General features: G+C 40.1%; 1 protein-coding gene across 2 annotated transcripts in view; it reads left to right on the top strand.

Moving 5' to 3' along the window:
- The first annotated feature begins 1,608 nt into the window (after positions 1-1,608).
- MICU2 (mitochondrial calcium uptake 2) overlaps positions 1,609-24,764 on the top strand; it is a 111,545-nt gene continuing 88,389 nt past the window's right edge. The window contains exon 1 of one of the 2 annotated variants that reach the window (XM_004054244.5): positions 1,609-1,969. In XM_004054244.5, the coding sequence (XP_004054292.1) occupies positions 1,760-1,969 (210 nt within the window). In that variant the 5' untranslated portion in view covers positions 1,609-1,759. The remainder of the gene's footprint in view (positions 1,970-24,764) is intronic. The other variant, XM_063697187.1, reaches the window with a different exon arrangement.

Here is a 24,764-nt window from a genome sequence, read left to right as displayed (position 1 = left end):
GTAATAGATGCCAGGTTTCATTAAATACCTAGAGGAACTGTGTGAATTAGGCAGTTAGAAGTATACACGTAAAGACTGTGGTTTCTGGAAATCAAGAATAAACTACAAGGTAAGACATCCAGGGTGTCCAAAATATCCTAGAAGTCCTATTATCACCAGGAAACAAGCTAGATGTCAATAGTCCAGAAAAGTAGGACATGTGCCAAAGCTACCAGAGTTAGCAGAGGTGAAAAACAGTCCAGAGGTTGACAAAAGTCAGGCTAGATACGAAAAAGCAGGAAAATCTCAGGTTAAGATGGGCTAGTGATCTGGAATCATGGACATTCAGTCAAGCTCATTTGTGTTCACAGGGCAGAAGTAAACCAAACCTTGACCACAGTAAACGCACATCTGTCATGAGCCTACCATGTGCCAGGCATTTGGCTAGTCACTTTATATAAAATATCTCATTTAGCTTCCCCACCCCAAACTGTAAGAGCGTTGTTCACAGATGAAAAAATTGAGACTCAAAGAGATTAAATACCTTACCCCAAATAGCAGTGATCATCTACCAAATCGTGAGTTATTTACAAATGAGAAAATGGAGACTCAGAGAGATTAAATAATTTGCCCCAAACCACAGTGATCATCCTGGTAGAGCTAAGATTCAAACCTTGAGGTCTGGCTCACAAGTCTGTGAAGTGAGGCTCATCTCTCTACTTCCTACCTGGGAAGGCACACTGAAAAGTAAGTCCAGAAGCTGAGGGAAAAGTGAGGAACCTCTGACTGCAGATTAATTTAGACAAGCGGGCTAAGAGAAAGGGAGCAAGGATTAAGGGCAGATAATAACAAAGGGATCCACGGAACTTCCACTGAATGATCAAATTAGATTTCGTGTGACAGGTTTTTGTTTTTGTTTCTTGAAGTTTTGTTTCGTGCAAAACTTCAAGACAGCAGTGATTATGTGATTAGGAGTCTTGGCCCCTTTGATGTTGGCTCCGTTACTGCATGCCCAACTAAAGCTTCTAATAGCTGGGGACATTTCAGAGGCTGAACAAAGAGTTTATTAAAAAGAGTTACTCAGGAAAAGTGAAGACCAAAGAATGGAGGATTGGAGGCTGTTAAATAAAACCTAGTAGTCTGCCTCAGCTACATCACTTATCACCAATGGAACAGCCAGGACTGAGGTATCGTTCTGAATCTACACTGGGGAAAACCTCTGGGTCCCTGATGATAGAGACATGGGGCTGGTGTGCTGCTGTCTCAGACTTTTAGTTCTAGGTAGGATAAGAGCTACTATCAAACCTTTTGTTGAAACTGAATTTAAATTCATTATAAGCAAATAGTGAGTGACTGAAATAAACAGAATGCCTTGTCTGAGAGTTGTTTTAGCAGAAATGAAAGAACAGTCAAGACTATAAGCATAGGAAGACATGAACAACACAGATGCAGAAGAGACTATTTCAAAAAACGTTTCACAGTTTTACAAGATGAAAAAATGGAGAAACCTGCCCACACAACCGAGGGCACTATCTTGTTTTGGACTAGGAAGTCATATTATACTGTCTTGATACTCTTCCTGTCATGCCATCCCCACAGCCTTAAAAGGCAGCCCCGGAACCGAAGGCCACCTCTTGCGGCTGCGAGCGTCGCCTCAGCAACCGCACCCACGGCGCACGCCCGGTAGGCGGGGCGGAAGCCTGTCGGATGTCGCGAGAGTTCCCATGCGGTAGGCGGCGGCTCCGGGAGAGAAGCGCCGTGAAGCTGCGCTTCCGCAAAGATGGCGGCGGCTGTGGGTAGCTGCGCGCGACTGGCGGCCTGGGGCGGGAAACTGCGACGGGGGCTCGCTGTCAGCCGACAGGCTGTGCGGAGTCCCGGCCCCTTGGCAGCGGCAGTGGCCGGCGCGGCCCTGGCAGGAGCAGGAGCGGCCTGGCACCACAGCTGCGTCAATGTCGCGGCGCGGGATGGCAGTCTCACAGTCTCCGCACAGGTACGGGACGAACTCCTTCTGCTAGCCCCAGTCAAGCTCCTCCCTCCCCTGACGCCCTTTGGCGGGGAGTGGTTTGGCGCTGGGCGGCTCTCCCGGAGCGGTGGGTGGAGGTGCTGCTGCGGATCGGAGCGCCCTGCGACTGGTGGGACTCGCTCCTTCCTGGACCGGCCCCCGGCCTGAGCCCCCGAGGGCCTTCGAGGCTGGTGACCGGAGATTCTGCCTCCCTTGGGAGAACCCCGCGGACGCTGAACACCACGGCCCACAAAACTGGCCACACTAATTTAGTGGTGATGAGTGTGGGCGTGTCTTAATTCGAGGCTCCTAATTCAGAATCTCACTGCGCCTCGCCTCTTGCTACCTCTCTGGTCAGTGAAGTGGCATTCACATCCGCGGGTGGTTTGCGTCCAGTTACCCCTGTGGGATATACCTTTGTTAACCTTTGCAACTAAGTTTTACGATCTTTTCTTTGTATAGCATGATGAAGTTCTGTCGATTGCTTTTTTAAGTCACGAATGTGTCAGCCACAAAAATTAACCAGTTGATTTCCAGATTTTATTATCAACTTTAAGGAACATTGCACGATTATAAACCTTAATATCTTAGTGGACCATAAGTTCTAAGCAAAAATTGCTCCTAAAACCTCCATCTATTAAAGACAAGAGTCTGCTGGGCGCGGTGGCACACGCCTTTAATCCCAGGGCTTTGGGAGGCCGAAGCGGGTGGATCTCCTGAGGTCAGGAGTTCGAGACCAACCTGGCCAACATGGTGAAGCCGCTCCCCACCCCAGCCCCGCCCCCCCGGTCTCTACTAAAAAATATAAACAATTAGCTGGGTGTGGTGGCGGGAGGCTGAAGTAGGAGAACCGCTTGAATCCGGGAGGCGGAGGTTGCAGTGAGCCAAGATCGAGCCATTGCACTCCAGCCTGAGCTACAAGAGCGAAACTCCGTCTCAAAAAAAAAAAAAAAGATTCAAGTTCCGTATTTCAGGATAAATGATGTTGTAACGCATTTGAAAATTTGAATGAGTAGTGCTTTAAAATTTTTGTAGACTTAGTAAGTTTTTACATATGAGCTTTTTTGAAAATTGAAAGTAGTATATTATTTTTTTTTAGATTTACATTATGCCTTTCTAGCGAAAAACTCAAGGAACATTCAGATACAACAAAAAAGAGAGGAAAGAAGGCCTTGTGAGTTAAAATTAAGTATTGGCAACTGATATTCCTTATTTGTATTAACATACGTTATAATTATATTGTAAACGTATATAATGGAAAGATCTATTATCTAGTGTTTTTATAGCATTTTTGTGAATCTTGTGCCAAGGAGTTCAGTGTATTCATCATTAGTTTCTCTCCCCTTGATTCATCCTGGTTTTTTTGTTTGTTTTTTGTGTTTTTTTTTTTTGTTTTTTTGGTTTTTTTTTTTGAGAGGAGTCTTGCTCTGTCGCCCAGGCCGGACTGCAGTGGCGCTATCTCGGCTTACTGCAAGCTCCGCCTCCCGGGTTCACGCCATTCTCCTGCCTCAGCCTCCCGAGTAGCGGGGACTACAGGCGCCCGCCATCGCGCCCGGCTAATTTTTTGTATTTTTAGTAGAGACGGGGTTTCACCGTGTTAGCCAGGATGGTCTCGATCTCCTGACCTCGTGATCCGCCCGCCTTGGCCTCCCTAAGTGCTGGAATTAACAGGCGTGAGCCACTGCGCCCGGCCGATTCATCCTGTTTTTAAGACCCTTAGGTTAATCTTCTCCGGAGTATCACTGTAACCACACAGTGTACTCTTCTTCAGTGTCTCATTTTGCCAAGAGTAAAATGCACTTTTTTTTTTTTTTTTTTTGAGAAGGAGTCTCTTTCTGTCACCCAGGCTGGAGTGCAGTGGCGTGATCCCGGCTCACTACAACCTCTTAACTCCCCGGTTCAAGTAATTCTCCTACCTCAGCCTCCCAAGTAGCTAGGATTACAGGCATACGCCACCACGTCCAGCTAATTTTTTTTTTGTATTTTTAGTAGAGCCGGGGTTTCACCATGTTGGCCAGGATGGTCTCGATCTCCTGACCTCGTGATCCGCCTGCCTTGGCCTCCCAGAGTGCTGGAATTACTGGCGTGAGCCACAGCGCCCGGCCAAAATGCACATTTTAAAACTTTGTCTTTCAGAGCCTTTTATAGTCACACTCTGACCTGACACTACTCAGGCACCTTCCCACTAAAGTGATTCACTCACTATCCCTAGAACAAGACTTAAATACCACTCACCCGCCAGCTGCAATTTGTAGACTCTTGATTTCACTTATCCATCTAATTGTTTTTTTTTTCTGGCCCACTTCTAATCTTTCTCCTTTTAAATCCCTGACTTGATTCTAAAAGCTTCACACTAGTGTAGTTATTTTGGATTCTCTTCCCAACTCTCAGCTCTCCTTCCCTGCAGCTTTGTAAGTTTAATCTTAGCTAAAGTAATACAGAAACCATTTTATTATCAATCGTTTTATAAGGTCTGTTGGCATAGCATTTGCCTGATCTGCTATTGGACCGAGACAGTGGTTCTCATCCTTTTGCCACCACGGTGGACATTCCTTTCAGCATCAGTGGCTGAATACAGGAAGGATTGAGAGGACCTATAGGTTGAAAACTTTGCCTTCACTTCAGTGATTTTGATACATTTCCCTAAGAAGTGGGCCTGTTAATTCTCCTCTACCACCACTACTTTAGGGACAGGTGTGCATAGTTGAGCTAGATATATACCAGAATTTTGGCTTGTGATGAATCTTTCATTGCAATAGAATTTTATGCATTAATATAGTTACATTTGTATTCCTAGTTGGTAAACTCTTCCTGACGCGGCCCTATAATAATAGTGAATATGTCCGGCCGGGCCTGGTGGCTCACGCCTGTAATCCCAGCACTTTGGGAGGCCGAGATGGGCGGATTACGAGGTCAGGAGATCGAGACCATCCTGGCTAACACAGTGAAACCCCGTCTCTACTAAAAATACAAAAAATTAGCTGGGCGTGGTGGCGGGCGCCTGTAGTCCCAGCCACTCGGGGGCCTGAGGCAGGAGAATGGCGTGAATCTGGGAGGCGGAGCTTGCAGGGAGCCGAGATCCTGCCACTGCAGTCCAGCCTGGGCGACACAGCAAGACTCCGTCTCAAAATAATAATAATAATAATAATAATAGTGAATATGTCCTTCATTTTCAGTCATTACACTAAGTGCTTTTTTCCAATAATATAAATTTATATTAATGGAGTCCTACACTTTTCTAGTTCCCATTGTGACCAACAGCTTGCATTTGTGAGGGTCAGTCGGGAATTAAGGGTAGAGTTTCATGTCATGAAACAGTAGATAAATTGGAACCTTCCTTTTTTCTTTACTTTCTTCCTTTCACAAGTATTGAAATCTTACTCTGCGCTAGACAATATGCCAGGAGCAGGGATTAGAGACACAGTTTATGTGCTTACAGTTTAATGGGGAAGGGCAGTTTTAATACAATGTGATAAATGCTGTGGTAGGGTTAAATACTGGGTGCTGTGGAAGCATAGTGGAAGAGTATTTCACAAAGTCTTGGTTTCCTGAAGGAATTATGTGTAGGTTGACACCTGGAGGGTGATTGCAAGTTTGCTAGGCAAAGAGAAGGGGAAGAGTTTTCTAGGCAAAGGAGATAGCTTTACAGAGATCTGGAAGTAAGAGTTGGACTCAGCAGAGTAAGAGCTGCAAAAGATGGGGTTCAAAACTGGGTGTGAGCAATGGCTGGGAATCAGATCATTAAGTGTCCCATAAGCCATGTGACAGGAATTTTTATCTTGAGGACAGCAGGAAGCCATTGCAGGATTTCTTAACCCTCATGGACCCCCATATGTCCATGCATAGAATTTAGGGGATCCATGAACTTAGAAAAAAGATTACATTTTTGTTTTCATTGACAAAATTTCATTGACAAAAATTTTGTTTCATTGTTTTCATAAATTGTTTAATGTTTTCTTCATTTAATGAATGTAGGCAACAAGCTATAGTGGTATTACAGTAACTGCCTTTGTCATCAACAGAAATCTCAGATATTTTCCTACTATATTAGAGTTGTTGTAAGTATCTCAGAGTATCACTTCTTCAAAATGAAAGCACTTTTTAAACCTGCCACCATATCATATTATTTAATGCATAAATAAATCCATGTAATACTATATCACAAATTTGTTTCTGACCTTTGGAAAGAGTATTGGGACTTTAGTAAAGGGAGTGAATTGAAAATTAGATTTAGGGAGCTGTTGCAATAATTCAGGAGAGAGTTGATGATAGCTAAATTAGTGGATGAATTCAAAAGACATTTAAAAGATAAATTCGTAAAGACTCTGAATTGCAAGTCTACGTATGGTGTTGTTACACCTGGCCAACAAAATAGTGCCTCCTACAAAGAAATTCTTAGTGGAACTTGTTTTAGATCATGTTGGCACATCAGTTATTTCTATGTAAACTGCTGCTTTTAAAACAATATTTGAAAACTTTTCTAAGCTTTTAGTATTACTCCCATTACAATGTTATATTTGATTCAGACATGTAAAATCAGAAATCATAGAAGGGAGGAGACAGACTTATTCTGTTGTTCCAGTCCATTCTGCTATAAAAGGATAGCTTCATTCTTAAGCCTTGATACATTTTTTGAAATTATAAAAAGTTATTTCAATGGAGAAGGGAGGTTTAGGAACTAGAGAGTTTTAGAGTTGCAAAGGTATAAGTGTACTTCTTTCCTGCAGGAATTTAAATAATAAAAGTGTTAAGGCAGTGGTCCCCAACCTTTTTGGCACCAGGGACTAGTTTCATGGAAGACCATTTCTCCACTGATGGAGGTGGGGGTGGTTTCGGGATGCAACTGTTGCACCTCAGATCATCAGGCATTAGTTAGATTCTCATAGGAGTACAGTTCGCAATAGGTTTTGCGCTCCTATCAGAATCTAATGCTACTGATCTGACAGGAGGTGGAGCTCAGGTGGTAATGCTCTTTTCACCTACCACTCACCTCCTGTTGTGTGGTCCAGTTCCTAACAGACCATGGACCCTTACTGGTCCATGGCCCATGGGTTAGGGACCCCTGTGTTGTGGTTACTATTGTATTTCGTTATTATAAGCTAAAATCATATATTGGCAAATCCAAACTGATTTAAACAAACCTCCATTTCACTAAGTAGATACTCAACAGTAGATGATCAGACTAAAAGTAAAGCTTTCTGAACCATTACTTTTTTTTTCTTTTTTTGGATATGGAGTCTTGCTCAGTCACTCAGGCTGGAGTGCAGTGGTGCGATCTCGACTCACTGCAACCTCCGCCTCCCGGGTTCAAGCAATTCTCTGGTCTCAGCCTCCCAAGTAGCTGGGACTACAGGTGCATGCCACCACGCCCAGCTAATTTTTGTATTTTTAGTAGAGACGGGATTTCACCATATTGGTCAGGCTGGTCTCGAACTCTTGACCTCAGGTGCTCCATCCGCCTCAGCCTCCTAAAGTGCTGGGATTACAGGTGTGAGCCACCGCACCTGGCACCATTACTGTTTTAAGTCATTGTAATAATGCCCAAAACTGGGGAAGAAAAGTAAAAACAGCAAAGCCAAAGTAAAATACAATATAGTTCACAGTTGACAACAGTGATATCAGTGATATTTTATTTGTTATTGTTCACTCATTAATTGCATGAATATTTCATTTACTCCCTAAATTTTCTTTCCAAATTATACGTAATATTGGATACTTTAGTTTTTTTTAATTCATAACAGGTTTTTGTTGTTGTTGTTTGCTTTTCAATAGAAAATTTTTCCACTACTGTTTGAAAAATAAGATTATTTTGCATAGCATTCTCTATAATGCTGTATTTTTTATTGTAAGTAAATACAAATTCCTTATTATACAAATTCATTGATATTTTCTTCGATATGTTTATTTACATTTGTATTTATAAATACGTAAAAGTCTTCTCTGTTGTCAGTTGTTGTTTTTTTTCTTTCATAGTACTTATCGCTCTTTGAAATTCTTTTTTTTTTTTTTTTTTTTTTTTTGAGACAGAGTCTCACTCTTGCCCAGGCTGGAGTGCAGTGGCGTGATCTCCACTCACTTCAAGCTCCACCTCCTGGGTTGACGCCATTCTCCTGCCTCAGACTCCCAAGTAGCTGGGACTACAGGTGCCCGCCACGACACCCGGCTAATTTTTTGTATTTTTAGTAGAGACGGGGTTTCACCGTGTTAGCCAGGATGGTCTCAATCTCCTGACCTCGTGATCCACCCGCCTCGGCCTCCCAAAATCCCTGCTGGGATTACAGGCATGAGCCACCGCGCCCGGCCCTGAAATTATTTTATATACTTGTTTATTTTGTCTCCCCTTACTAGAATGGCCTCTTGTCTTTTTCATCTCTGTATTCTTAGTACCTAGAATAATCGCAGTCACATAATGTCACATCATAAATGTTTATCTAGGGTGAATGAATGAACTGAAATGCATTAGATAACAAAGTGACCTTCTCTAACTTCGGTTTGATTGGCAATTATAGAAATATTAGACAACCAATATCTAGAAATGGTTAGAATCAGCTAAGTTACTAACTGTCCCAGATATATTAAATTACACACTTAGAGCCATAGAGACATGTCATCCCATATTCCCATTAGAAAACATAAGTAAATAAGAGACTTTGCTCTTATCTGCTATGTCCCAAGGGCCTAGAAAAAAGTCTGGCACATAGTAGGTGCAGTAAATATTTATTGAATGGGTGAATTAATTGATGACATCTATAATGTTTTAATAATAGATATACCTTTGTCTCTGAAGTTTAAAGATGGGTCAATTTAACCTGTGACTACATATAAGATCGCATTTTTAATATATATTATTAACATTTATATTTGTCTTTATATAGCAAGATTTTGTCCTTTGCTATCACGTTAAAATATCAAATATTCATTTTAGAATTTAAATAAGATTATATTTTCATTTCAGTTATTGAGATGCTTCAACTGGTAAACCTCAAGCCAATTAAATTATTTTTAAATTTGGAAAATAATCCTGACATGGCAAAAACCAACTATATTAATAAACTATTTTTGCATTTTAGTCAAATGCATGTTACACATTTTACACCAACTGAAGATATAACAAGCTCTGTATCTTAACAATTGGCTGAAAATCTTCTTAGCAAGAGAATGGCTTTGGTTTACATACTATGTGTTTGAGGTAGAGAGTAAGCCCCATAAGAACCTGAATGTGAGGCCAGGCGTAGTGGCTCATGCCTGTCATCCCAGCACTTTGGGAGGCCGAGGCGGGTGTATCGCTTGAGATCAGGGGCTTGAGACCAGCCTGGCCAACATGGCGAAACCCCATCTTTACCAAAAATACAAAAATTAGCCAGGCACGGTGGTGCATGCCTGTAGTCCCAGTTACTTGGAAGGCTGAGGCAGGAGAATCACTTGAACCCTGGAGGCGGAGGTTGCAGTGAGCCAGGATCGCACCACTGCACTCCAGCCTGGGTGACAGAGCCAGACTCTGTCTCAAAAAAAAAAAAGAACCTGAATGTGGCTGACTTAGGCTTCAGGGGTGAGAGAAAGCTGCTTTGCATAATGCAAGCAGAAGAATTTGGAGCATATAAGGAAATGTGGGGGAAGTGAGTCCTGGGAGTGGAGATGGAGGGAGAAGGAAGGACAGGATTGGAAAAGCAACTCTGTAGTCTTAAGATCTCCCCTTCTTTCAGCCCATCTTAAGTAAAGCCTAGCAAATGCAAAGTGCTTCGATAGAGTTGCACAAGGCTCCCGTGGTTTTAAGCAAAAGTAGCACTGAATGGAAGTGATAATGAAAAGAGGAGACGTGGAGAATGTAAGTACCTCCATTGCAACCTCCCTTGCAAGTACCTCCATTGCAGTTCTTAGCAACACTCCTGGAAGGATTTTGAATATTCCTAGATTGTGAAATTAAAGGTAGGATTTATCTCTATCAGAGTCCAATAAGGAGAAAGAAATCAAACCAGTAATTTGAAGAAGGACATTTAATGTAAAAAATTAGTAGAAGGTGATTGACTACTAAGGGAGTAATACTCACAGGGGTCCAGAAGTAGCAGGTGTCAAAAAGTAGCTACTGCCTATAGGCTGAAGGAGAGTGGACCGTGAAGGAACTAAAGACTTAGGAGAGGTATCCTCCTCCACCCCAAAGCAGGGATTGAGCCTTTTCCAAGAGGCTGTGCCTATCACAAGAATATAAAGCCTGCTGCAGCTGAAGAAACTTGTCAGATGGCACAGGCCACAACTAGTCTGTAGAAGGAGGCTGCCATTGGTGGAAGGGGTGAGTGGGCTGGAACTAGTGTACAGTATTGACCTGCTGGGTGGAAGAATGTGGCCTGAGGGCCTGGCTTAGAGCTACCACAGAGGTGGTGCCCTGGAGCAGCTCATAGCTGCAGCCTGGTGGGTTGTGTGTGGCCTAAGGGCCCCTGGAGCTGCCGTGGAAGCTGTTCATTAAAGCTGTTTGGAAGCCACCCACCAGTGTGTCCTGAAGGTGCAGCTGAAGTCACTATGCCTGCCTACCAGTACTGATTGGAAGTGGTTCTGGCTGGTCTGTGAGGGCCTTTGGGCTCCAGTTCTGAATAACAAAAGGTGGACTGAGACCTGAGAGGAAAGTGCCTTTTTGGCTCTGCTGTCTTGCAGTGTCACTCCCATGCCTTCTGTGGACAGAGTTATCCCAGCTGGCAAAGGAGAAGAGTTTACAGAGTCCAGCTCTAGTATCACCAAGCAAAGAAGTGTGGATTTTAGCTGGGAGACAATAAATTGATAACCGGTATACAGTTCTAGAGAGTTTCACCCAGGTTTCAAGAAGCAAGGAAACCCCCAGTTGACTACTTGTAATGGTACAGGGTAAAGATTTTCTTTTCTTTTTTCTTTTTAAGTTTCTGGTTTTTATTCTTAAAATAAAGTTTCTAATTTTGTCTTTAGTTGGTTTTTCTTTATTCTAAAAAACAAAACAAAAACAGGATACGTGTGCAGAACATGCAAGTTTGTTACATCGGTATATGTGTGCCATGGTGGTTTGCTGCACCTGTTGACCCATCCTCTAAGTTCCCTCCCCTCAATCCCCACCCCCTAACAGGCCCAGGTGTGTGTTGTTCCCTTCTCTGCATCCATGGGTTCTCAATGTTCAGCTTCCATTTATGAGTGAGAACATGTGGTGTTTGATTTTCTGTTCCTGTGTTAGTTTGCTGAGGATGATGGCTTCCAGCTTCATCCATGTCCCTGCAAAGGACATGATCTCATTCCCTTTTATGGCTGCATAGTATTGTATGGTATATATGTACCACATTTTCTTTATTCAGTCTGTCATTGATGGGCATTTGGGTTTGTTTCATGTCTTTGCTATTGTAAATACTGCTGCAGTAAACATACGTGTGCATGTGTCTGCATAGTAGAATGATTTATATTCCTTTGGTTATATACCCAGTAATGCGATTGCTGGGTCAAATGGTATTTCTGGTTCTAGATCCTTGAGGTCGCCACACTGTCTTCCACAATAGTTGAACTAAATTTACACTCCCACCAATAGTGTAAAAGTGTTCCTATTTCTCCACAGCCTTGCCAGTATCTATTGTTTCCTGACTTTTTAATAATCACCATTCTGACTGGCATGAGATGGTATCTCATTGTGGTTTTGATTTGCATTTCTCTAATGACCAGTGATGATGAGCTTTTTTTCATGTTTGTTGGCCGTGTAAATGTCTTCTTTTGAGAAATGTCTGTTCATATCCTTTGCCCACTTTTTGGTGGGGTTGTTTCTTTTTTTCTTATAAATATGTTTAAGTTTCTTGTAAATTCTGTATATTAGACCTTTGTCAGATGGGTAGATTGCAAAAATTTTCTCCCATTCTGTAAGTTGCCTGTTCACCCTGATGATAGTTTCCTTTGCTGTGCAGAAGCTCTTTACTTTAATTAGATCCCATTTGTCAATTTTGGCTTTTGTTGCAATTACTTTTGGCATTTTTGTCATGAAGTCTTTGCCCATGCCTGTGTCCTGAATGGTATTGCCTAGGTTTTCTATTAGGGTTTTTATGGTTTTGGATTTTACATTTAAGTCTTAATCCATCTTGAGTTAATTTTTGTATAAGGTGTAAGGAAGGTGTCCAGTTTCTGTTTTCTGCATATGGCTAGCCAGTTTTCCCAGCACCACTTATTAAATAGGTAATCCTTTCCCCATTGCTTGTTTTTGTCAGGTTTGTCGAAGATCAGATGGATGTAGATGTGTGGCGTTATTTCTGAGGTCTCTGTTCTGCTCCATTGGTCTATATGTCTGTTTTGGTACCAGTACCATGTTGTTTTGGTTACTGTAGCCTTGTAGCATAGTTTGAAGTCAGTTAGCATGATGCCTCCAGCTTTGTTTTTTTTTTTTTTTTTTTTTTTTTTTGCTTAGGATTGTCTTTGCTATATGGGGTCTTCTGATTGCATGTGAAATAGTTTTTGTGTTTTTTTTTTAATTCTGGGAAGAGTGTCAATGATAGTTTGATGGGAATAGCATTGAATCTATAAATTACTTTTGACAGTCTGGTCATTTTTACAATATTGATTCTTCCTATCCATGAGCAAGGAATGTTTTTCCATTTGTTTATGTCCTCTTTTATTTCATTGAGCAGTGGTTTGTAGTTCTTCTTGAAGAGGTCCTTCACATCCCTTGTTAGCTGTATTCCTAGGTATTTTTATTCTCTTTGTAGCAGTTGTGAATGGGAGTTCGTTCATGATTTGGCTCTCTGCTTGCCTATTGTTGTAAAGGAGTGCTTGTGATTTTTGCACATTGATTTTGGATCCTGAGACTTTGCTGAAGTTGCTTATCAGCTCAAGAAGTTTTTGGGCTGAGATGATGCGATTTTCTAAATATAAAATCATGTCGTCTGCAAACAGAGACAACTTGACTTCCTGTCTTCCTATTCGAATACCCTTTATTTCTTTCTCTTGCCTGATTGCCCTGGCCAGAACTTCCAGTACTCTGTTGAATACGAGTGGTGAGAGAGGGCATCCTCGTCTTGTACTGGTTTTCAAAGGGAATGCTTCCAGCATTTGCCTATTGAATATGATATTGGCTGTGGGTTTGTCTTAAATAGCTCTTATTATTTTGATATATGTTCCATCAATACCTAGTTTATTGAGAGTTTTTAAACATGAAGGGATGTTGAATTTTATCAAAGGCCTTTTCTGTATCTATTGAGATAATCGTGTGGTTTTTGTCTTTGGCTCTCTTTATGTGATGGATTATGTTTATTGATTTGCATATGTTGAACCACCCTTGCATCCCAGGGATGAAGCCGACTTGATCATGGTGGATAAACTTTTTGATGTGCTGCTGGATTGATTGGGTTTGCCAGTATTTTATTGAGGATTTTCGCATCGATGTTCATCAGGGATATTGGCCTTTTGTTTTCTTTTTTTGTTGTGTCTTTTCCTGATCTTGGTATCAGGATGGTGCTGTCTTCATAAAATGAGTTTGAGAGGAGTCCCTCCTTTTCAGTTACTTGGAATAGTTTCAGAAGGAATGGTACCAACTCCTCTTTGTATTTCTGGTAGAATTCAGCTGTGAATCCATCTGGTCCTGGGCTTTTTTGGTTGGTAGGCTATTAATTACTGCCTCAGTTTCCCAGCTTGTTATTGGTCTATTCAAGGATTCGACTTCTTCTTGATTTAGTCTTGGTAAGGTGTATGTGTCCAGGAATTTATCCATTTCTTCTAGATTTTCTAGTTTATTTGCCTAGAGGTGTTTATAGTATTTTGTGATGGTAGTTTGTATTTCTGTGGGGTCAGTGGTGATATCCCCTTTATCATTTTTCATTGTGTCTATTTGATTCTGCTCTCCCTTCTTTATTCTAGCTAGCAGTTTATCTATTTTGTTAATTTTTTTTCAAAAAACCAGCTCCTGGATTTGTTGATTTTTTTTTTTTGGAGGATTTTCTTGTCTCTATCTCCTTCAACTCTTCTCTGATATTAGTTATTTCTTGTCATCTGCTAACTTTTGAATTAATTTGCCCTTGCCTCTCTAGCTCTTTTAATTCTGATGTTAGGGTGTTGATTTGAGATTTTTCTAGCTTTCTGATGTGGGCATTTAGTGCTATAAATTTCCCCTTTATCATTGCCTTAGATGTGTCCCAGAGATATCTCTTTGTTCTCATTGGTTTCGAAGAACTTGTTGATTTCTCCCTTAATTTCTTTATTTACCCAGGAGTCATTCAGGAGCAGGTTGTTCAATTTCCATGAAATTGTGTGGTTTTGAGTGAGTTTCTTAATCCTGAGTTCTAATTTGATTGCACTGTGGTCTGAGAGAGTGCTGTGATTTCAGTTCTTTTGCATTTCCTGAGGAGTGTTTTACTTCCAATTATGTGATCAGTTTTAGAATAAGTGCCATGTGGCTCTGAGAAGAATGTATATTCTGTTGATTTGGGGTAGAGAGTTCTGTAGATGTCTACTAGGTCCACTTGATCCAGAGCAGAGTTCAAGTCTTGAATATCCATGTTAATTTTCTGTCTCATTGATCTGTCCAATACTGACAGTGGGGTGTTAAAAGTCCCCCACTAATATTGTGTGGGAGTCCAAGTCTCTTCTCTTTGTAGGTCTCTAAGAACTTGTTTTATGAATCTGGGTGCTCCTGTATTGGTGCCTATATATTTAGAATAGCTCTTGTTGAATTGTTCCCTTGACCATTATGTAATGCCCTTCCTTGTCTTTTTTTGTCTTTGTTGATTTAAGGTCTGTTTTGTCAGAGACTAGGATTGCAACCCCTGCTTTTTTTTTTTTTTTTTTTTTGCTTTCCATTTGCTTGGTAAATTTTCCTCCATCCCTTTATTTTGAGCCTGTATGTGTTTTTGCACGTCTCCTAAATACAGCACACCGATGAGTCTTGACTCTTTATTCAATTTGCCAGTCTGTGTCTTTTTATTGGGGCATTTAGCCCATTTACATTTAAGGTTACTATTGTTATGTGTGAATTTGATCCTGTTATCATGATGCTATTTAGTTATTTTGCACACTAGTTGATGCAGTTTCTTCGTAGTGTCATTGCTCTTTATATTTTTGTGTGTTTTTGCACTGGCTGGTATCGGTTCTTCTTTTCCATATTTAGTGCTTCTTTTTGTTTGTTTGTTTTGTGTTTTTTGAGACAGAGTCTCGCTTTGTCACCAGGCTAGAGTGCAGTGGCGCGATCTTGGCTCACTGCCACCTCCACCTCTTGGGTTCAAGCGATCCCCCTGCCTCAGCCTCCTGAGTAGCTGGGACTACGGGCGAATGCCACCACACCTAGCTAATTTTTTGTATTTTTAGTAGAAACAGGGGTTTCACCATGTTGGCCACGATGGTCTCTATCTCTTGACCTCCCAAAGTGCTGGGATTACAGGCGTGAGCCACCACGCCTGACCAATTCTTATTTTCTAACCTTTTAACATTTTCAGTTCCTGGGTGTGAATAATAAGAATAGGAACATGTTTTAATGGATGTTTTATTTTGTTTAAATTTTGAAAGTGGCCACAAAGAGAAGATTTATTTTTAAACAAGATATTTGATATCATGCTTCTTTTAGGAGCTCTTGCAGGGCAGGCCTGGTGGTAATGAAATCACTCAGCATTTGCTTGTCTGGAAAGGATTTTATTTCCCCTTCGCTTATGGAGCTTACTTTGGCTGAATATGGAATTCTGGGTTGAAAATTATTTTCTTTAAGAATGTTGAATATTGGCCCTCAGTCTCTTCTGGCTTGTAGAGTTTCTGCTAAGAGTTCCACTGTTAGTCTGATGGGCTTCCCTTTGTACGTGACTTGGCCTTTCTCTCTGGCTGCCCTTAGCAGTTTTTCCTTCATTTTGACCTTGTAGAATCTGATTATGTGTCTTGGGGTTGGTTGATCTTCTCATGGAGCATCTTAATGGTGTTCTCTGTATTTCCTGAATCTGCATGTTGGCCTGTCTTGCTAGTGTTATATATAAAGTTTTGGTGCTGCAAAAGAAATAGCACTCGAATATAAAATTTTCTTTTAATTCTCAGCAAGGCAGGGTACTTCTATAGAAGGGTGCACCCTTACAGACGGAACAATGGTGAGCGCACACTTGGACAAGGAAGGGGAAGAGGTTCTTATCCCTGACGCACATGACCCTTGCTGCTGTATTTTTCCGCTATTGGCTAGGGTTAGACTGCACAGGCTAAACTAATTTCAATTGGGTAATTTAAAGAGAGTGACGGGGTGAGTGGTTTGGTGGCAAAAATGGTTATGACAGAACAGGTGATCAGAATCATGAAGTCAGGGTGGAGTAGGTAATCTGAAGGAGTCAGGGTGGAGCAGGTAATCCGAATGAGTCAGGGTGGAACAGGTGATTGAAATGAGTCAGGGTGGAGCAGGTAATCGAAAAAGGTTACTTTATGAGGAAGTTAAGTTTAAAAGTAGAAGGCAAAGAATTGAACATACTGACATATTGATTCTTTGAAGAGAAATTTAGGACTCATATCTAACAACCCCTCCCCTTGTGTTTCCTTAACAGCTTTCTTTTCAAAGTTTTTTAACATGTCTTGGCTTAGTTGTTTTGCTTGATTTTCCAAAAGAAGAAGCTTCTCTGGATAAGGTGGAGGATAGTTAAGGGAGGTTTTAGTAAGTGCCGTTTTTATGAGCCTCTGCACCAACCTACAGATGTATGGTATGACACAGCACCTGACAAGAATAAGTACACCCATTACAGCTGTGAGGGAAGTAAGAATTGAGGCTATTATTCCTTTCCATATACCAAACCACTTTTCTAGCCATCCTGTAAAGGGGTCATTTACCCCTGAGTTGCAGGCTAACTCATTGGGTAGAGAAGTCAGACCTTGCAGTGCCTTTGTTATACTTCCATTAGGGGCAGTGTTGTTTAGGATGAAGGTGCAACATTGAGTTTTAATCATGATGCAAACTCCTCCTCTTTCTGCTAATATCATGTCTAAGGCTATCTTATTTTCCCAAGCCATCTGGCTAGTAGCCCTTAATTGTTCAGCTTTCCTTTAATAGCATTTTTAGTGTAGTTAATAAATCGCTGTTGGTTGTAGTAGATGTGGTTTATCTAATCTACATTTTTATTGTTACCTATCAAAATATTGACTTAAATCCTGCAGCTATTTGATTTTGGGCTTTAAATTGATCTGGTATTCCCCGCGAGATTCTAATTGTGTCTAAACAGACCTGAGAGTCGAAAGATCCAAGGGGCTTCTCTTGCTTTACGATGTCTTATTTTTCCTTCCTCTGGTTGATGAGATGCCAGGGTGAAAGGGATAGCCAACTGGACTAAAGCACAAGTGCCACTTCTGGTTATTCGGCAGAGTGTCCAGTAAAGGTCCACCGCAATACCACCACACATCCGCTCGGGGATGAACAAGGACTGACTCATTGATAAGCTCTTGAAAATTCTTAAGCTCACTGCATCCTTCCAGTCTCCAAGGAATGCTAAATTTCCTCCCTGTCATGAGAGACATGAAGTGAACTTAGTGTTGGGAGATGGAAGCTAGATGGCCCTTGGGGGCTGACCTGCAGGGTGCTGGACTTCGGGATATAGCAGAGAGAGCTTGGGATGACTTATTACTTGAGGCTGTAGAATCCTGGAAAAGAACTACCATGCAGCCCACGCCTGGTCAACTGGAGGACCACCTTAGTGGAAAGGGGACAGTTTGGGCCTCTGGCCTGCCATACACACAAGCATAACAATTGTTTTGTTTAAGGTGTGGATGGAATATTTGATCCATTCCAACCAGGCATTTGCATCTTGGTATCCTGTCTTAATTGCCAAAGTTTGTTGTAAGTCTTTAACTTCTATGATCCTCTAGTAAAATGAATGTATGATTTTAGGAAATTACAAAAACCGGTTGGGGCAGTCCATCCTTGCTCTTTAGTGGTCCACAGAACGTTGGACCAACTATGGCATAAAAGCTCTACATCGGGGGGCAAGACTCCTGGTTGACACTGGGGTCTGTTTTGAAATGCTGAATTTGATATTATTTACTTAATAAAATTTAAGTTGGATGTCTTCATGTTCAGAGAAAGCAGAATGCCTCCACCTATGCAGTTCAAAGTCTGACTTCTTTGAATCTATCAAAAAAGAAAAATCAAGATTCAGTATTCACTGAAATGTCATCTACTTAAAGTGCACATTTAGTTTTTAGTATCTTATAACTACCATTCTGAAGTACTTATACCTAACTATTCAGCTTTTATTCATCATTTTACTAATACTTAGTATAGTCCCTAATTCGTGATAGGTACTAATTAATGACTGTTAAGTGAGTGAGTGGTTGAATGAATGGTAAGAGTGTCCAGCTAAAGCTGTGCTTAAAATGGCTAAATTCATTTCGAAATCAGCATGCTTTTCCTCCGATCTATAATCCATTCATATTGTTCCTATGCCTACTTGCATTTGCAGTTTTAAAGCATTTTCACCTATCACTGAGTAGTGGCTATCTCCAGAATCTTCCTTAATTTAGGTTTGGTTAATGTTTCCTCATGATTCATGCACTTTTTTCACAAATACCACTAAAACCATGCTGTGTCCTTTTCAGTGCATCATATTAGGAGGTAAACAAATTAGATTTCTACTGCTGATAATTACAATTACTTTTATCATTTGGTAAGAAGACATCTGTCAGGTTTCTTCATTAAAAATTTAATAAGTACTTTATACTCATTAATAAGTATTTTGCGGGGAGATAATTTTGTGGCTTCATAGGGCTTTGTCCTCTCCACTGTTTACTCATTTACATTTATATCTACGGACTTATGGATTCCCATTTTACTCAAAGAGTCCATTTATTTTGATACTCAATTGCCCCATATGTAACCAGTCTCCTGAAAGCTGGTGCCTTGAATACTCGGTTCTCTCCTCCCCTCGTCCCTGGCAAAGGGGAGGAAGGAAGAGAGGGTGCAGCCAAGTCTTGATTAACCCATCTAAGAGAGGAGAGCTTTTAGCTTTGATGTACAAAATGACAGATAATTTTCCTAGGATATAGATTGTACTCTCTGGAATGTCAGACAAATAATGTTAATAATGGGAAAGAGGGAAGAAGATGCCTGGGAGAGCAGCTTCTAGGAAAACAAAATTAAGCATCTTCTCTCACCAACTTTAATGCATCATTTTTACATACTATATTTAAATGTTTATATATTTATGCTGACCTTGATACTAGAAAGATTTAAAGTGACTTAGAAAAATGCTGCACAAGTTAGAATTTTTAAATGGAGAGAAAAATGAGAGTAATAAACATAAGCTTAAGCTATAAGGAAGACTAAAATATATGCTGTAACACGCCAGGTGTGTTGGCTCCCGCCTGTAATCCCAGTGCTTTGAAGGCCGAGGCAGGAGGATTACTTGAGGCCAGGAGTTTGAGGCCAGCCTGGGCAATAACAGCAAGATCTCATCTTTACAAAAAAATAGAAAAAAAAAAAAATGGCCAGGATTGGTGGTGCGCATCTGTAGTCCCAGCTCTTTGGCAGGCTGACGTGGAAGGATCTCTTGAGCCTGGGAGGCTGAGGCTGCAATGAACCATGATCACGCCATTACATTCTAGCCTAGACGGCAGAGCAAGACCCTATCTCTAAAAAAACAAACAAAAAACACAAGTAGAAAAGTTGAATTTTCATAGCAGCAAGGATATTTTTTCTGTTGCAACAGGAATGAAAGCAGAGGGTATGGTAAATTCTAGAAGCTGATTATAGACTAATTCTACATTTTCCTTCTGTTAAAAAAGGCTTAAAGAAAAAAACGGATAGTGAACTGCTCTGAAAAAGAAGTAGATTCAGGGATCTGTAATCATCAGAGGGATCTTAATCTGCTACTGGAGCGGGTAACCCAGATAGTTAGGGGGAGAGGGGATAATTTACAAAACTGTGAAACTGAACCATGAGAGCTGAGATGCAACAATTATGATGAATATAGGACCAATTGCCACAAACTTCTAATGGCTTTCTTCTAGTGAGTCAGCTAATTGGGGTTTTTAAATGTTGCTGTAAAGTATTATCTAAAAAATGTTTTTTCATAAACCTTGGTATTTGAGTTTAATACAAGTAATATATTGGGCATTAAATTTAAAAATTGTCAAAATTCTAAAATAGAGAATACTAGATGGTTTGCTTTTCTTTGATATTATTTAAATTCATATTTTGAACTCATTTTTTATTTTGTGAGTACAATCTGACTAAAAGAGATGATTACAAATGTTAAATAAAAGCAAGAAATGTGGACCGTTATGTTTAAACAAGCAGAACTATATTATTAATAACTTAGGAAGTGAATTTGCAGTTTTATTAGTTGTAGAATCTTTGTCTATTGCATGTCAGTGAATATTTTAAACACTCAATGTAGGTAATAAGATGGATCTATTTGAATTTGCTATAAGAGCCCTAACCGTAAAATTAAATTGGCATTGTTTTCTTTTATTTCAAGCTGTCTGACCATAGATTTGTAGTGATTATTTTTGTGAAAAAGAAAAAATATATATGCTAATAGGACATTAACAGTAGGTAAAACTGGAACTTATTGGAGTGTACTGCTAGTATATTTGTGTGCAGTGCATTGGTTTAATGACAGTACATGTAAAATTGGTAGGCCAAGAGCAGTAAACTTTATAGCAACATACAGAAGTTTAATAACCATGAAACATTGTAATCCCAGTAGACTAAAGCTTTCTTGCAACAGTAAAGGAAGAATGCAAAGAAGTTTTTATACTTTACTGCCTCAGGTAAAAATGTCTGTAGAAACAGGTGATGACAAAGCTATGATGTTAATAAACCCAAATGGAAGTCAAAAATCAAAGTTGTAAATGGCTAGATTGTGAAAAGAGAGATGACAAAGTTATACCCTGTAATTAGATGTAATTTGTGCTTTTGGCATAGCTGTTTGTCCTGCATGAATGAGAGGTTGTCTTACATTCCTTCATTGTATAATAGGACAGTAGTTAACGATCCTACTGTAAATCTATACAGTGACTCTTCTGGGGGAAAGAACAACAAATTGTAACAGCGAAGTATATTTAACCTTTTCTTTTGCATTTATATTGTTTAGTGGAATCCAAGTAAATATTACTGTTTGTTCTTGTTCTATAAACCATGTGTTTTAGTAGCTAATATATACAAATTATGCTTCTGTTACTGTGAATTTTGGAGTTTTATGAATTACAACAGTGCATAAACGTACCATAAGCCACTAATAGTAGCAGTATATGAATTTAAATGTTTTATTTATAGTTTAAAAAGCAGTAAATATTTGGTAGAGTAAATTAGTAGTAAATATATTGTCTCAATAACTTCATAAATAACATTATTAAATGTTTTCAGAGTATAAGTAATTTCAATATAAAAATAATAATGAATCATGTTTTTTAAGTATAGCCTGACTTAAAATTTTCATAGACATCTATGAAAGTTCCATAGATATGTGGCTCCATAGATAGTTCATAGATATTTCTAAGGAAATAAGGTGTTATAAAATCTGAAATTTATCCACATGGGTATCATTAGCTTTGTGTGTTGTGTACTAGAAACTTGTATACCTTAAGATCGCAGGCATATTTGTCCTCAGTCCCTCATCACTTAGCTGTATGTACCCTGGAAATGCAAACCTTTTTTTTTTTTTTGAGATGGAGTCTCGCTCTGTCACCCTGGCTGGAGTGCAGTGGCGTGATCTCAGCTCACTGCAAGCTCCGCCTCCCAGCTTCACACCATTCTCCTGCCCCAGCCTCCCGAGTAGCTGGGACTACAGGCGCCCGCCACCACGCCCAGCTAATTTTTTGTATTTTTAGTAGAGACGGGGTTTCACCCTGTTAGCCATGATGGTCTCGATCTCCTGACCTCATGATCCACCCGCCCCAGCCTCCCAAAATGCTGGGATTACAGGCGTGAGCCACCGTGCCTGGCCAATGCAAACCATTTTTAAAATTAGGCAAAATGAACCTTAAATATGAAAGCACAATGTGTTTCCACAAACTGTTCCAGATATTTCAAAGGAAAATATGAATAATGCAGCATATCTACTGTTTGAAATTATGTCATTTTTCTTATTCACTAGTATATGCAATTAGAAGATTATATACAGTGAGAAGCTGTAAATGGGTTGATTTCTATGTTTCTTAAATGTCAGGAGATTAAATCACACTGTTGTTTTAAGGACAAAAACTTTTTCAGTTTAACTTGGTCATAATTGCCCAATTAAGCCAGCTCAAATCAGCACATTTTCAATATGGCTCTGCCTCCATTCAGGCCCAGTCCTGGGAAGTTCTGGAATGCTTGGAATGCTCCAGGATTGAATTTCAGGTCAACTGCTCTTTCGGTGATGGTAGTAGTATTGCTTTGACTGTTGCTTTAGCGGGAGCCCCATGGATGGAGCTGTGACTGCCCTACTGCAAAGGAAAAACAGGAAACAGCTGAGCACTTCCCAAAGGCTCATTTAATTATCAGATGATAACTGATCCAGCTGCCTACATATGTTGAAGTATATATGAAAGACTTGTCTGTCCTAGTATTTCCTATTCTCAGACATACGAAGTGTAAGATACTTTAATGGCAAGCCAGAAAATAATGATTATGAGGAAGCATTGGGGTTTAACCAGGAAACCGTTGCAATACAAAGAAGGCAATCAGTAGTGTATGTTACAGAGAGACACTTTTATTTTTTAAAAAACTTAATACTGACTGATCACTTTTTATCAGTGATTGAAGCATGTTTATTTATTTAATACTGCAACTTTTTTGTTTTTGTTTTTGTTTTCTACTTATATAGACAAGGTCTCTGTCGCCCAGGCCAGAGCATAGTGGTGCAATCATAGCTCAAGGCAAACTCCTAGACCCAAGCAGGCCTCCCTCCTCAATCTCTCGAGTAGCTAGGACTACAGGCACAAGCTAGCCCAGCCTTTTTGTTTTTAAACTAGTACTTTGTATTTCATTAGTAGACTTGACCATTAGGCAGTGCTTAAATCCATCTTAAATTATAGTCGTAAAAAGATTGCTTCCTGAAACACTGAAGAAATGGTTATAAATGAAGTTTCCATGCTGCAAAAGAAATAGCACTCGAATATAAATTTTTCTTTTTAATTCTCAGCAAGGCAATGTACTTGTACAGAAGAGTGCGCCCTTACAGATGAAGCAATGGTGAGCGCACACTTGGACAAGGGAGGGGAAGGGGTTCTTACCCCTGACGCACGTGGCCCCTGCTGCTGCGTCTTTCCCCTGTTGGCTAGGGTTAGACTGCACAGGCTAAACTAATTCCAACTGGCTAAAGAGAGTGACGGGGTGAGTGGTTTGGTGGGAAAAACGCTTATGGCAGAGCAGGAAATTGGAATGAGTCAGTGTGGAGAATGAGCAGGTAATTAGAATGAGTCAGGGTGGAGCAGGTAATCGAAAAAGGTTGTTTTAGGAGGAAGTTAAGTTTAAAAGTAGAAAGCAAATAATTGAACGTACATATTCTTTGAAGAGAAATTTAGAACTCACATCTAATAATAATATTTTATGTTTACTCAAATTCTTTGATATATATCAGGAAGGGGGCTAGAGCTGTTGCTTGTTTCTCAGTTCTTTTTTAAAAATTACTTATGTTGGCTTTTTTTCTTATTGAAATACATGTATATTATAGAAAAATTAGGGGAAAAGTCAAAAGGAAACTTGTAAAAACCATCCTCTTCTTATGATGACTTGAGAAGACTAGTTACTGTTAAAAGTTTTGGCTATTGTATCTTCAGTAGATAGAGTTTTTTATAGAAATAAAGCTATTAGTGCTGAAGCTAAGACATGATTATTGTAGTTCCACATTGTGTCATTAGAGGGAAAGTAAGCTGTCCAGGCCCTTTTGGAGACTAGACCTTGCCCCTGTCTCCTTGCTCTCCAGTCTCTTGTCACCTGTATTTCTCTTTAGTTGTTTCTCTACTAAAAGCTATAAGTATTTATCATAGTTAATGTGATGGCCACTTTCTTATATAGAGCAGGGGAAGGCACCCCGCGGTGGCTTTGTTGCCACATCCAGGAAAAGGTATAGTGAAAACAAAAATCAGAATTATGCAGATATGCATGTAAGGTTTTGTTAAAGACCAAGCTTTTATTAAAAAATTTTGTGTAGCAATGATTTCCTGTAGTTCTTTGCTTTATTTGTGCTAGATAGCAGTTGTGTGTATTCTTTATTTTAATTAATCTGCTTTAGCTGATGACATTTTTAGACGACCTGGAATTAATAGATTTTACATTTCATACTTAGTCATGTTGGGGAAGGTCTTTTCACTTAAATTTTAAAAGAGACCTTTACTACTAGATATCAAAAAGGGACAGAGTCAAATATTCATCTCAGCTGTTTAAACTTCATTAACTATATACATTATTCTAACATGTGCAGTACTTAAAATTGAGACATTTTATTTTACTAATTATTGTATTTTACCATTTTATCATTCATCTTTGTCATTTTTCCTGATCTTTGAATAGGGTGTGAATCTGATTATGTGGTAAAAGTTACATACTCTTTCCCAAAAAAATGCACAAACATGTTTCACACAGATTTCAGGGAGTTATGAACCCCAGAAGTATGATTATGTCATGTAAGGTTAACAACCTCTGCTGTAGGCAGAGTAGTGTCTCACACCTGTAATCCCAGCACTTTGGGAGGCCAAAGTGGGTGGATCACTTGAGGCCAGGAGTTTGAGACCAGCCTGGTCAACATGGTGAAACCCCATCTCTACTAAAAATACAAAAATTAGCCTGGCGTGGTGGTGCCTGCCTGTAATCCCAGCTACTCAAGAGGCTGAGGCACGAGAATTGCTTGAACCCAGGAGGTGGAGGTTGCAG

The sequence above is a fragment of the Gorilla gorilla genome, chromosome 14 (assembly GCF_029281585.2).
Source record: "Gorilla gorilla gorilla isolate KB3781 chromosome 14, NHGRI_mGorGor1-v2.1_pri, whole genome shotgun sequence".
Taxonomy (NCBI): Eukaryota; Metazoa; Chordata; class Mammalia; order Primates; family Hominidae; genus Gorilla; species Gorilla gorilla.
Note: the sequence above shows the minus strand (reverse complement) of the source record. Positions and strands in the feature narration are given on the sequence as shown.